This window comes from Theropithecus gelada, chromosome 3, assembly GCF_003255815.1.
Source record: "Theropithecus gelada isolate Dixy chromosome 3, Tgel_1.0, whole genome shotgun sequence".
Classification (NCBI taxonomy): Eukaryota; Metazoa; Chordata; class Mammalia; order Primates; family Cercopithecidae; genus Theropithecus; species Theropithecus gelada.
This window is the reverse complement of record NC_037670.1, coordinates 167,842,222-167,857,076: the sequence shown is the minus strand read 5'-3', so window position 1 is coordinate 167,857,076 and position 14,855 is coordinate 167,842,222. Positions and strand designations below refer to the sequence as shown.

General features: G+C 44.6%; 1 protein-coding gene across 7 annotated transcripts; it reads right to left on the bottom strand.

The window, feature by feature from the left end:
- Positions 1 to 114: 114 nt before the first annotated feature.
- Positions 115 to 9,807, bottom strand: TMEM139 (transmembrane protein 139). Of its 7 annotated transcripts, XM_025378981.1 has the most exons (5): positions 3,132 to 3,230; positions 2,684 to 2,781; positions 2,493 to 2,579; positions 1,930 to 2,191; positions 115 to 1,701 (listed from the first exon to the last, which is right to left on the bottom strand). In XM_025378981.1, the coding sequence occupies exons 4-5, from the start codon at positions 2,172 to 2,174 to the stop codon at positions 1,299 to 1,301; spliced, it is 648 nt and encodes a 215-aa protein (XP_025234766.1). In that variant the 5' UTR covers positions 2,175 to 2,191; positions 2,493 to 2,579; positions 2,684 to 2,781; positions 3,132 to 3,230; the 3' UTR covers positions 115 to 1,298. The 7 variants fall into 7 exon arrangements, with proteins under 7 accessions (XP_025234766.1, XP_025234763.1, XP_025234764.1 ...); XM_025378978.1 differs by lacking the exon at positions 2,493 to 2,579; XM_025378979.1 differs by lacking the exon at positions 2,493 to 2,579 and having other exon boundaries at positions 2,684 to 2,784; positions 3,156 to 3,230.
- Between the last annotated feature and the right edge of the window lie 5,048 nt (positions 9,808 to 14,855).

The following is a 14,855-nucleotide window of genomic DNA, read 5'->3' as shown; positions in this document are numbered from 1 at the left end:
CGGGTGTGCTCCGTTCGGCCTGGGAATCCGATTGGTTATCGATTCCCGCGGAAATCACCCCGGTACCTCTCCCGCCCCCTGGCCGGCCTATGGCGATAACTTCACGGAGACTTGTGTGGCTGGAGTTTTGCTTTATTGAAGTTGAACGGTTGGGGCCAGGCTGCGGAGGAGACTGAGAGCGCGACAAGGTGCTGGACAGATACCCGCGCGGGGAAGGAAGGCTGGCTTAGGAGGGGGCGTCAGCTATGGTTTAGCAGCTTCCTGCGACCGAAACCTACATCACAGCCGCAGCACACAATTCCAGGAAACCTGCTGCTCAATATTGGGATCTCAGGAATCCGGACCGGCGGCTGGGGTGAAAGTCTAGCGGTCAGAGCGCAGGAGTGAGGAAGAAGCTATTAGAGACGCTTCGCAAGTGGCCCCGGGGCTTCATATGGATGATTCAAGAGGGAATCTCCTGGCCAGAAAGCTCACATGTTTCACTCTTTCTGGCCTTCATACCCACCCTCCACCTAGGGCCACTGACTCCACTGTTTTCAAATACACTGGGGACCCTGCACTGGGGACTGCTCTCTAGCACCTGGGCAGGAGAGGCACAGACACTGCTACCCATGCGGAGCAAGGATCACCAGAGCGTTGACTGAGTTTGCTCGTCCAGGAGGCTGGGGACATGCGTGCCCATGCTCAGCCCACCCCCTCTGTAGACACAATTGGTCCCCCATTCTGTTTATAGGAAGTCTTCCACCCTGCACCAGCAGCTGTCCCTAGACAGGGATTGGGAGACATGCACGTGGCTTGGCTTCCTATTACCTTGTGTTGAAAACACAATAGGCTTTGGGATGAGGAGTTAATGTTATTTACTAGCAGTGTACCCTCGTGCACGTTATCAAACTCCTCTGACTCTTGGAATCCTCATTTTTCAATAATAACTCACAAAGCTGGCAAGCCTAAGGGATCTAACAGCTCGAAAAGCACCTGGAACAGAAGCAATAGCCGTCACTCAGAGGTTACGTCTTCCTTCTCCACCTTCTCTGGATCACCTCCCTACCTCATCCTCAATTTAACGCTGGAAATATTGGATATGGGGTAGGTCACCAAATGTTGCCAGAAGACTCAAATTATGCCACCCACATCTCAGCTGGGAAGGGCTTACCGTGGCCTGACTTTCCTCAGGGTCCAAGTCCCCATTTATGATATTCAGCCAGAAACACTGTTTCTGACACATAGTAGGCATTGGAAAATGTTGGTCAAATGAACGAGGTCTGGTGTGGAGAGAAGAGAAATCTTGGGAGAGTCATTTAAGGGGGTGCCCAGTTGTCTTCACAAAAAACACTATCGTCATCAGGTTGACCAAAGCAGACGTCATAGGCAGGGGGTGGAGTCAGAGGCTCTAATCTGGGGAGTGCCCCCAAGCTCTGCAGATCAGGAGCAGTGGACACAGCCCGTGGTCCCCGAAGCCGAAGGCTGATTGGAGCTCTTTCAGGGCTTCCTTCCTGGGCCATAGTCTCTGAGGCCATTCGCCTCTGTTCCAGTCCGGCTCTCCTGGACCCCTCTGGATGGCCAGGTTGTTCATCCTCAGGTGCTGGGAGTATCACAGCAGTGCTGTAGGGGGGTGGTTGCTCCAACTCTTGGGGGCGGCTCTGGGATTCCAGTCCCACCACGGCCTCTTCATAGGCTGGCACTTCAAAGGCTTCATTGTCCCTGAGGGAAGAGAAATAAGGCCATTGGTGGCTTCCATGAAAGAAGCCCTTTTTCCCTTTTTTTTGTCTGCTACGGGCAAAAGATCCTGTGTTGGCCTCTGACCCCTCCTCCCGCTGATGCCAGTGACAGAGGAAACCAGAGACTCTATGCCTCAGAGACTACAGGGAGAGAGGGAGGGAGGATGGGCCCAAGGTGTATTCCTCTCCTGATGCCCACCCCTTAACTCACCGTGCATTGCCTGAGGGCCCTGGGCTCTCAGTCTGCATTGATTGGAGCTGGGACCGAAGCCCACATTCCAGAAACCGGACCAGGAGATAGGCAAACAAGAAGAAGCCACCCAATGTGAGAAAGAAATAAGCAACAGGGGTGATGTCCGTCTTTATGCCCAGCAAAGCCAGCCCCAGTAGGAAGGAGGCGCAGCACAGGAGGAGAAGCAGCTTCTCCAGTCTCCCCAATAAGTACATTGGCACCATGGCCCCTCCCCAGGCTCCTGCAAAAAGACACATAGCTATTGTGTCTACACTAGCAATTGGTGTCATGGCTGTGTCAGATACCAAAGTAACCATATGATATTTCCTTGTTTGGTTTCTAGGTTCTTCAATCTCAAATCAAATAATCTGTGGAGTCCCCTCCAGCTCTGAAATTCTCTCTAGGTCTTGGCGTGTGTGGAATAGCCAGGAAACCAGCCCAGGAGCCTTGACTCCCAGCCATTCTGTAAGTTGACTGTGTCATGGCTCTGTCTTCTTTCCTTTATCCTTCCCTGTAGTCTCCCTTCCAGCTCTGTCCCTCACCACCATCCAGGATCCGGTCCTGGGCACGCCTTGCCTGGGGCTTCAGTGCACACTGGCATCTCTGGAATTCAGGTGATGGGGCAGGCCCTGCCCTTCCTCTGTCATTGCTCCTGGATCTCCACCCCCAACCTCCCCAGCCAGAGGCCCTCAATCCAGCCCTGTTAGAGAAGAGGGGAGGGACCCCCACTTACCCTGTCTGACTCTGTCTTTTCCTTTCCTCCGGTGTCAGCCCATGCTCCAGGTAGAGGGAGAAAGTGCACACAGGCGCACCACAGCCACTGGGACACGACTGCTTGAGAAACAATTGTACAGGCAAAGGCCCAGCACGGTGGCCAGAGGCCCTGATGACTCCTGTCCTCTTCTAGATAGACCCCACATCTGCCAGGGCCTTCCTCTACCCTCTGCTGATCCTAACTCGTTAAACTCAGTTTGCAAGTTTCCTGCCAGGAATTAGCCCAGTGGCTGGGAGGCGGTGGGCAGGGGAACCCTTTTTCCTTGTAACAGCAACAACCCGAGGCAGCCCATACCCCCAAAACAGCCTGTCAGAAGTTGCCAGCGCTCTGTGTAGCAAGGAATTGCAGATTCCCTCCTCACACCTTGGTCCCAATCCCATGACCCTCCCGACCCTCACACTCACACCTGTCTCAGGAGTTCGTCGCTCACCTGTCTCCACAGACTGCAGAAAGTAGATGGGGTGGGGGTGGGGGGAAGGGCCAGAGCGAGTAGGTGGAGCCCACTGGCCCCACCCTCTTTTTCTTTTCCAATCCCTCTGTTCTGGCCCAGTCAGTCTCCGCCCCTTTTCTCCCTAAGGCTGACTTCCAACTGCTGCACCTTGATTTGTTCTGGTTTTTACTCTGTCCACCCACCCCTACTGTGCCCTAATGAGAGTGCACCCCTTACTCCCAATGATCTTTGTACTTAGGACCAGAGTTAGCATTAACCTTTCCCTCTCAGCGCATATTGTATGTTAATTACAGCCCTGGGCAGTTTGCCTTCTATTTGGTAATTTACCTTGTGCCTCTCTCCCAAGTGACTGGAAGCAGAGACCTCAGCTTATTTAATCTCTGTAGATCAGCACACAGTGCATTGCACACAGGAAGCAATGCTGTGGGCATGGAATGGTGTGTCCTGCTTCCATTGCCCAAGTGCTATTTTTGTGGACTCCCCATTTTCTGCAGACCTGTGAGAAGTGTTTGTGTGTATACTTCTTGACCCAGTTAACTCCTGAGTCTTCAAGATCCTCCTCCGAGGTGATGCTGCTTTGGAGCCTGCTCCAGTGTATCCACACTGTTCCTTCCTCAATCTGTTCCACCATTTACCTGGTTATGTAGCATTTTTCTGTTTACTGATTTTCCTTCCACTGTGAGTTTCTCAAGGTGCGTGATTAGTTTTAATCATCTCTGAATCCTGGAACTAACATGGTCCTGACACGTGGTAGGGCACTAACTAGAAGGCTCCCCTCTCACCAGGCCTCACCACATCTGTGAAGATCCAGGAGCCATTCTTTTCAGTTGTGGGTCAGGCAGTTAAGTCTGAGTAGGGGAGGTGCTTGGAGGTAGAGGGTGGGTAGAATCATACTTTGTTCTTGAGCCAGAGGGTGAACAAGACTGGGCCCCGTTCCTTCAGAGGGTGACCAGCAGACAGACCGAGGGGAGCTGCAGACCATGGGCACAAATCCAATCTAGGCTTCCCAGGGACAGCTGGGGTGGGGGAGCATAGCAGAGAGGGTGTGTGTGTGTATATATGTGTGTGTGTGAGAGAGAGAGACAGTATGAGAATAAGGATAACTGTGTCTGTAGTGGTTGGTATATATATGTGGGCACTGGTGGGATATTGAAGATTCTCTGTCCCATAGCCCCAGATCGATAGCAGAGAGAGGAAGGAGACATAACAGGAAGGCTGTGGGAGTCTAAATAAGGTGTGCCTCTATGTAAAGTAGGCACGGAAGTGAGAGGGGGCTGATTGTTGTTCTGTTTCAGCCAATTTCCTCACTGTTCTGCTTATAAGGGGAAAGTACGGCTGGAATCAGGACTTCAGTCTACAGTTAACATATGAATAGAAGGAAATTGGCCAAGGGTCATTGGTGTGTGTGATAGGAAAGGGGGGTTTGTTAAGGAGTGAGTTGTGGGGATGGGAAGGTGTAGACTAAGTCGCACGGGGCCAAAGGGTATGGGCCTGAGGTGTAAGGGGAGAGTCTGGGAGAGGCTGGACCTTTGTAGCTTAAGTCTCTTGGTTGCCTGAAGGAGAGTGCAATAGATAAGAACTGGATCCCAACTGGAGAGGCTAGACTGCTGACTGGCTGTGCCGTTCATACAGTCTCAATTCCAGTAATGTAAAGTCAAGTTTTTAAAAATTGAATTTGTTAAAAAATAAACATGACAATATTTAAAAGCTAAAGAAAAATAATCATCTACTGTTGCGGGAAGTCAGGGACCCCGAATGGAGGGATCGGCTGAAGCCACGGCAGAAGAACATAAATTGTGAAGATTTCATGGACATTTATTAGTTCCTCAAATTAATACTTTTATAATTCTTACACCTGTCTTTACTGCAATCTCTGAACATAAATTGTGAAGATTTCATGGACACTTACCACTTCCTCAATCAATACCCTTGTGATTTCCTATGCCTGTCTTTAATCTCTTAATCCCGTCATCTTCTTTGTAAGCTGAGGAGGATGAATGTTGCCTCAGGACCCTGTGATGATTGTGTCAACTGCACAAATTGTTTGTAGAGCATGTGTGTTTGAACAATATGATATCTGGGCATCTTGAAAAAAGAACAGGATAACAGCGATGTTCAGGGAACAAAGGAGGTAACTTTGAACTGGCTGCCAGTGAGCCGGACAGAACAGAGCCATATTTCTCCTCTTTCAAAAGCAAATAGGAGAAATATCGCTGAATTCTTTTTCTCAGCAAGGAACATCCCTGAGAAAGAGAATGGGCCCCTGAGGGCAGGCCTATGAACGGCCCCCTTGGAAGCGTGCTGTCTTTTATGGTCGAAGCCGAAGGGATGAGATAAGCCCTGGTCTCCTGTAGCACTCCCAGGCTTATTAGGACAAGGAAATTCCCGCCTAATAAATTTTGGTCAGACAGGTTGTCTGCTCTCAAACCCTGTTTTCTGATAAGATGTTATCAATGACAATGTGTGCCCGAAACTTCATTAGCAATTTTAATTTCACCCCATCTGATGGTCCTGTGATCTCGCCCTGCCTCCATTTGCTTTGTGATATTTTATTACCTTGTGAAGCATGTGATCTCTGACCCACACCCTATTCATGCACTCCCTCCCCTTTTGAAAATTGCTAATAAAAACTTGCTGGTTTTATGACTCGGAGAACATCACGAATCCTGCCGACATGTGATATCTACCCCAGACACCCAGCTTTAAATTTCTCTCTTGTGCTCTTTCCCTTTATTTCTCTCTCTCTTTTTTTTTTTTTTTTTGAGACGGAGTCTTGCTCTGTCACCCAGGCTGGAGTGCAGTGGCGCAATCTTGGCTCACTGCAAGCTCCGCCTCCCGGGTTCACCCCATTCTCCCGGCTCAGCCTCCCAAGTAGCTGGGACTACAGGCACCCGCCACCACGCCCGGCTAATTTTTTTTTTTTGTATTTTTAGTAGAGACAGGGTTTCACCCTGGTCTCGATCTCCTGACCTTGTGATCCGCCTGCCTCGGCCTCCCAAAGTGCTGGGATTACAGGCGTGAGCCACCACGCCCGGCCCTCCCTTTATTTCTCAAACCAGCTGAGACACTTAGGAAATAGAAAAGAACCCACATAACCATCGGGAGTGGGTTCTCCCAATAGTCTACCATCTCATTATCCTAACACGGCCATTTAAAATGTTTATATAGTTCTTCCAGACTGTCCACATGCAAACCAGAATATACTAACCACTTTGTATCTTTAAAAAGTTTTATACTTTATATTGTATATATTTCACCTTGATAAAGACTTTATTGTAGTAATTTCAAACAGCCATGTAATATTTTATTCAATTAATATGCCATAATTTGATTAATATGCCCTCATGATACATTGCTCAATAACACTGAGCCTATTTCACTCTATATTTTTGGCCATTAAAAATAATGCAGGTTTCTGGGCATGGTGGTTCATGCCCGTAATCCCAGTACTTTGGGAGACTGAGGCAGATGATCACGAGGTCAGGAGTTCAAGACCAGCCTGGCCAACATGGTGAAACCCCGTCTCTACTAAAAATACAAAAATTAGCTGGGCATGGAGGTGCATGCCTGTAATCCCAGCTACTCGGGAGGCTGAGGCAGGAGAATTGCTTGAGCCGGGACCCGGGAGGTGGAGGTTGTGATGAGCCGAGGTCAAGCCATTGCACTCCAGCCTGGGCAACAAGAGTGAAACTATGTCTCAAAATAATAATAATAATAATAATGCAGACTGGGCGCCATGGCTCATGCCTGTAATCCCAACACTTTGGGAGGCCAAGGTGGGTGGATTGCTTGAGCACTGGAGTTTGAGACCAGCCTGGGCAACATGACAAAACCATGCCCCTCCAAAAAAAAAAATACAAAAATTAGCTGGGTGTGGTGGCACACACCTATAGTTCCAGCTACTCAGGAGACTTAAGTGGGAGGACTGCTTGAGCCCTGGAGGTTGAGGCTGCAGTGAGCTGTGATCATGCCAAAAAAATACAAAAATCAGCTGGGGGTGATGGTGCACACCTATAGTTCCAGTTACACAGGAGGCTGAGGTGGGTGGCTTGCTTGAGTTATGGAGGTCGAGGCTTCAGTGAGCTGTGATCATGCCACTGCATTCCAGCCTGTCTGCATTCCAGACCCTGTCTCAAAAATTAGTATAATAATAATAATATAATGCAAGAAAGTAGATTAGAAGTTGCTAGGGGTGGGGAGGCAGAGGGAGAAATGGAGAGTAACTGCAAATGAGTTTCATATTGGGGTGGTGAAAATTTCTAAAATTACATAATGGTGATGCTTGCACAAGTCTGAATGATTCTTAAAAAAAAACCCACTGCATTGTACACTTTAAAAGGATGAATTGGCCGGGCGTGGTGGCTCACACCTGTAATCCCAGCACTTTGGGAGGCCGAGGCGGGCAGATCACAAGGTCAGGAGTTTGAGACTAGCCTGGTGAAACCCCATCTCTACTAAAAATACAAAAATTAGCTGAGTGTGGTGGCAGGCGCCTGTAGTCCCAGTTACTCGGGAGGCTGAGACAGGAGAATGGCATGAACCCAGGGAGGCAGAGCTTGCAGTGAGCTGAGTTCATGCCACTGCACTCCAGCCTGGGCAACAGACCGAGACTCCACCTCAAAAAAAAAAAAAAAAAAAAAGATGAATTATACCTTTGTCAATCAAGTAAAATGACTGAGGCAAGTCTCAATCATTTTAGGAGGGTTATTTGCCAAAGTTAAGGAAGTGCACCTGGGAGACAAGTCTATGCTTTTCTTTTAAGATTATTTTGGTGGTTTCAATATTTAATGCCTTTGTCTGGCTTAGTGAATCTGCATTTTTACATAAGATAATGTAGATAATAGGGCAGAGGAAACAATCAGATACGCATTTGTCTCAGTGGGCAGAGGGATGACTTTCATTTCTGTCCTGTGTCCCCCGACCTGTGAAGATAAGCTATGAATTTACATTGCCCTGGTGAACTTTAGCTGAAATGCTTTAGGGTAAAGATCTTGGGTACCACAGGGAATCTCCTTGTGGTCAAGATGTGAGGGAGGTGTGTAGCTTTTCATCTTTGTAGCCATCTTATTTAGAAACCAAAATGGGGCTGGGCACGGTGGCTCACGCCTGTAATCCCAGCACTTTGGGAGGCCGAGGTGGGCAGATCAGGATCACGAGGTCAGGAGTTTGAGACCAGCCTGGCCAACATGATGAAACCCCGTCTCTACTATGGTGTGAGCCTGTAATCCCAGCTATTCGGGAGGCTGAGGCAGGAGAATTGCTTGAACCCGGGAGATGGAGGTTGCAGTGAGCCGAGATCATACCACTGCACTCCAGCCTGGGCGACAGAGTGAGACTTGGTCTCAAAAAACAAAAACAAAAACAAAACAAAACAAAAAACCAAAGAAACCAAAATGGGAGGCAGGTTTGCATGACCCAGTTCCCAGCTTGACTTATCCCTCTGGCTTAGTAAGTTTGGGATCCCAAGATTTATTTTCCTTTCACACCTTAAGAAAACTGTTTAAAAAATAATACAATGAACATCTTATGTATAGTTTTCCTTTTGCTTTGGATTATTTCTTCAGGATGAATTTTAAGAAATGTCATTATCGAGAGAGAAGCAATAGGAAAGTTTTTATTGTCCTGAATGCATATGGCCAAATTGCTTCCGAAAAGTTTTGCTTTCCTTTATTTCTTCGTCAATGTAATATCCTTAGCAAAACAGGAATGCACCACTTAATTCAATTGTCATCCACTTTCTACTTGCCTGCCTTTGATAAACCCTACTGGAGATGGAATTACTTCTCCTTGACCACTGTTCCCTGCTCGTTTGGGTGGATGACAGTGAAGGGAAGTGGAAGGGCAAGGAGAACAAGGGAGAAGTCAAGCTTACTGCCTCCCACTGTGTGCTTGTCTCTGTGGCTTTGTATTTCTGTGATTTTTGTGTTTCAGAATCCAGGAGTGCTTTATAGTATCATCATGTGTAGAATGTTTTGTGCATACTCCTCACCATGTTACTTTACACTAATTAAGTAATTTAAAATACGTATGCCATACTAAGAGGTAGTTACTGTGATTATGTCCATTTTATAGATGAGGTCAGAAACTTGAGGAATGTGGGTAGCTAATTAAGGGTGGGGTCAGGATTTGAACCCATGATCTGAACCCAGAATCCTGGCTCTTAAGCACTACGCCATCCTGCTCTAAACACTCTCTTGGGCTGCTCTCAAATGATAATTTAACAAAATGCTAGAGGCATTCTGAATCATTATTCTCTTCTCTGGAGGAGTGGTTAGATGCTATTTTCCCCCATCATTTGGCATTTTAAGAAAAGGCTGATCTTTAGACAGCAAGGGCAGCCAAGGAGATGATCAGAAGGTAAATTAAAGTTACTGACATATAAGGCAGGATAAGGAAATGAAGATGGCAAGGTCTGTATTGGAAGGCTTACCTTTTATCATCTGATTAAGACAACTAAGAAATAGATCACTCTAAACTGAATAAGCATACAACCCACTGCTGGTGACTTCTAAAAAGATATTGGTGACAACAGATACATACCTTTGTGTAGAATCAATTGATTGGACCCACCTACACGATCCCATTTGATCCTTATTAACAATCATTTGGGCTGCCTGATTATCCTTTACATTTTACAGAGGAGGAAACAAGCTCAGAGAAAGTACATGATTTCTTTAGTTAGAAGGAAACTCAGAACCTTGACCTTTTAATTCAGCTGGGTGTGTTTTCCCCTTCAGAAATTGCCTTAGTCACAGCTTCTACAAAATGTGTAAGGAAGGTGGATAAATGGTTTATCATGACATAGGTGAGCAACATTGATATTTTCTAGACGGAAATGCTTTCAACAAATAATAAATCCTCCAGTATGTAAGAATAAATACATGCAGTCATCCCATCAACTAGTTTTAATATTGTACAAAGCTCACTAAACAAGGACTGAGTGAACAATGGGGTTGAGGCAGTCAGTCTAGCTCAGATATTCAGTATTAAGCCGCAAAAAGCTTCTGGAATTTGAGAAATTGAGTGTGGTTGTTGCTAAGTAACAACAACAAAAAGAGCATTGTGTTTGTTAGAAATGTCTACCGATAGTGACAGCAGAGTCCCACGTGGATATTCCTATAAATACTAGCAAACAGTAGGCCGTGCAGTTATGCACATGTGTTTTGGCCAACCCTGGTTTTCAAATCTCATTTCTACCACTTACTAGCAGTGTGACCTTCGACGAGTTACTTCACCTTTCTGAGCTTCAGTTTCTAATCTGTAAATTGGTGAAAGTAAACCCAAGTATATCACCCCTTTCCCACCCTGCTCCTCCAGCTTCGGGAACTACAGCCAAAGTGAGTCTGAGTCTGACTGTAGTGTGTACAACTGTGTGTGGGACCAGCGAGGGGCACCATCTTGTCACTGGGACCTGATTTCACCATGGAGCATTTGTTTGTAACTACATTGTACATAGCCCTGTGCTAACTTCTAAGGGCATCTACCCAGGAGAGGTAACATATTTGATTGTGGTCTCCAGGATTTTCTGATATGGACAGAGAGATAAGACATGCATATGAAATAATTAAATAACAATTAAAGACAGTATCTGACAGCCTGGGCAACATAGTGAGACCCTGTCTCTACACACAAAAAACATTAAAAATTAGTCAGGTGCAGTGTTGCCTGCCTGTAATCCTAGCTCTTTGGGAGGCTGATGGGGGAGGATTGTCTGAGCCCAAGAGTTCGAGGTTGCAGAAAACTATGACTGTGCCACTATACTCCCACCTGTGTGACAAGGCAAGACCCTGTCTTTGAAAAAAAAAGAAAGAAAAAAAGAAGGAAGAAGAAGAAGACAGTATCTGAAAAACTACTAATGTTGTGCCAGGCAAGGCTCACGCCTGTAATCACAGCACTTTGGGAGGCCAAGGCAGGTGGATCATGAGGTCAGAAGTTCGAGACCAGCCTGGCCAACATAGTGAAACCCTGTCTCTACTAAAAATACAAAAAGTAGCTGGGCATGGTGGCACGCACCTGTAGTCCCAGCTACTCGGGAGGCTGAGGCAGGAGAATTGCTTGAACCCGTCTTTCCGTGCCTGGCTTATTTTATTTCAGATTCCTCTATGTAGTTGCAAATGACATAATTTCTTCCTTTTTTAAGACTAAATAATATTCCATTGTGTGTGTGTGTGTATCTGTGCATACAGTCATGCACCACATAACAATGTTTCCACCAGACTACATATAGGACAGTGGTCCCATAAGATTATAATGGAGCTGAAAAATTCTTATTGCCTAGTGATTTGTGTTACAATTGCCTACAGTACTCAGTGCACTAACAGGCTGTACAGGTTTATAGCCCAGGAGCAATAGGCAATACCACATAGCCTATTTGTGTAGTAGGCTATACCATCTTGGTTTGTGTATGTTCTGTATACTCCATGATGTTCACACAATTACAAAATTACCTAATAATGCATTTCTCAGAACATATCCCCATCATTAAGCAATGCATGACTGTGTATTATACACATCACATTTTTTAAACCATTCATTTGGGTTATTTATTTAAAATTTAATTAAAATAAAATAGAGATGAGGTTTTGACATGTTGCCCAGGCTGGTCTCGAACTCCTGGGCTCAAGCAATCCACCCACCTAGGCTTCCCAAAGTGTTGGGATTACAGGCATGACCCGTTACGCCCAGCCTAACCATTCATTTATTGATGGACACTTAGGTTGATTTCATATTTTGGCTATTGTGAATAAGAGCAAGGTATCTCTTTGATATACTGATTTCATTTCTTTTGGAGATGTACTCAGAAATGGGATTGCTGGATCATATGGTAGATCCTTTTTTGGCTTTTAGAGGAACCTGCATACTATTGTCCACAATGGCTGTACTAATTTCTATTCCTGTCAACCCTTTTCTCTACATCATCACTAACAGTTATCGTTCAGCTTTTTAATAATAGTCATTATAACAAGATGTGAGGTGCTATCTCATTGTAATTTTGATTTGCATTTCCCTGGTGATTAGTTGTTGAACATTTTTCATAAACCTGTTGGCCACTTGTATGTCTTCACTTGAGAAATATCTGTTCTCGTCCTGCAATCGTTTTTCAGTTGGGTGATTTGTTTTCTTGCTATTGAGTTTCTTTTATATTTTGGATATTAATCTCTTATCAGATGTATGGTTTAAAAATATTTTCTTAATCTTAAAAAATATAATCTTACCAACCTGTGGGTTTACATTCTTTTTTAAAAACATTTTTATTACAGAAATATCTCAATACACATAATAGAGGATAGTATAAATAACTCCCCATGTATCCATCACTCAGCTTTAAAGATAATTAACATCTTGTCACTCGTTTCATCTATTCCTTCTGATCTCCCACATTTTAAAAAGCATCATGTCATTTCTATCCTAAACATATATATATATTGAGACAGAGTCTTGCTCTGTTGCCAGGCTGGAGTGTATTGCTGCAATCTCGGCTCACTGCAACCTCCGCCTCCCAGGTTCAAGCCATTCTCCTGCCTCAGCCTCCCAAGTAGTTGGGACTACAGGTACATGCCACCATGCTCAGCTAACTTTTGTATTTTTAGTAGAGATGAGGTTTCACCATGTTGGCCAGGATGGTCTCAATCTCTTGACCTCGTGATCTGTCTACGTCAGCCTCCCAAAGTGCTGGGATTACAGGTGTGAGCCAGCACACCCGGCCCTATCCTAAAGATTGCAAAATCAATTACAACCAATGAAAACCTTTTTTCATGCACAGTCACTCAGCTATTATCGCATAATGAAATTAACATTAATTCTTTAATATCACCTAATATTCACTCCATATCATTTTCCCCATTGTCTCAAAAATGTATTTTTACAGTTTGTAAATTCTTTTAAAATCTACTGTTAAAAACAACACGAGAAATTTTCAAAGGAGTCTAATTAGAAAGTAGGCAAAAGACACGAACAGACATTTTACTGATGACCATGTACAGATGGCAAGTAGCACATGAAAAGATGTTCATTAGTCATTGGGGAGATGCAAATTAAAAATCACAATGAGCTATCACTACCCACCTGTCAGAATGATTAAAGTAAGAAACATTAGTAACACTAAATGCTGGTGAGGCTGTGGACAAACTGGATCACTCATGCGTTGCTGGTGGAAAAGTGAAACCAGCTACTCTGGAAAACAGTATGGCGGTTTCTTTCTTTCTTTCTTTCTTTTTTGTTTGTTGTTGTTTTTGTTTTTTGAGACAGGGTCTGGCTCCATCGCCCAAGCTGGAGTGCAGTGGTGTGATCATAGCTCACTTCAACCTCCGCCTCACAGGTTCAAGTGATCCTCCCACCTTAGCCTCCCAGTTAGCTGGGACTGCAGGCACACATCACCGTGTCTGGCCATTTTTTTTTTTGGAGATGGGGTTTTGCCATGTTGCCCAGGCTGGTCTTGAACTCCTGGGCTCAAGTCATCCTTCTGCCTTGGCCTCCCAATGTGCTGGGATTACAGATGGGAGCCACCATGCACTCAGCCTTGACAGTTTCTTTTAAAACTAAACATGCACTTACCATGGGACCCAGTGGTTGTGCTCCTAAGCATTTATCCAGAGAAATGAAAATAAAAACCTGTACATGAACGCACAGAGTAGCTTATTTGTAAGAACCTGAAACTGAAAACAATCCAAGTGTCTTTCAACAGATGAATGTTTAAAAAAACTGTGTTACATCCATACTATAGAATATTAATACTATTCAGCAATAAAAAGGAATAAACTCTTGATACATGTCAAAACCTTGGATAGATCTCAAAGGGATTGTGCTGAAATCAAATCTGATTCCATTTATATAGTATTTTTGAAATGACAAGATATAAAGAACAGATTAGTGATTGCCAAGGGTTAGGGAAGTACGGGAGGGAGGGAGGTGGCTGTGGCTATCAAAGGGTAGCATGAGAAATCTTTATGCTGAAGATGTTTTGTATCTTGGCTGTGGTGGTGGTCATCAGCCTACATGTGATAAAATTATGTAGAACTAAATACAGACACACAATGAGCATGTGTTAAACTGGTGAAATCTGAATAAGGTGTATGGATTATATCAATGTCAATTTCTTGATTGTGTTATTGTTCTATAGTTATGCAAGATGTTACCACTGGGGAAAGTATGTGAAGAGTATATGGAATCTCTCTGTATTATAGCTTACAAAACAGATATCTAAAAAATAGAGAGTAGGAATGAGAATGAGAAAGGGAGGACTCTTCTTACTTGATACCTTGCTTTCACTGTTTTTACCACATGCATGCATTATTTTTTTAAATTACCATGTGTTTGGTTCTGTTAAAAAAAAAATCATGTCTGGAAACTTCACCTAAGAAAATACAGATACAATAAGATTGTTTTGGAAACACAAAGCTAGTTGTTAACCGTGGAATTTGAATTACAATGCAAAAAAGTAGTTCAGTATTGAATCTGAGTATTGGCACAATTACAAATTTCATATTACATTACAATTATTGATCAGAAGGGAAGAGGGCAAGAAACTAAGAAAAAGTATGAAACCCGCCTTGGATTAGAAGAAAAGAGTTCCATTATTCACAGACAGTTGCTTTGAGAGGCTTTCCCCTTTCCTGTTTTGATTCTATTTGGAAGAAGGATTTCAGAAATTAAAATCTGGATCATGAGTGTAAGCATTAG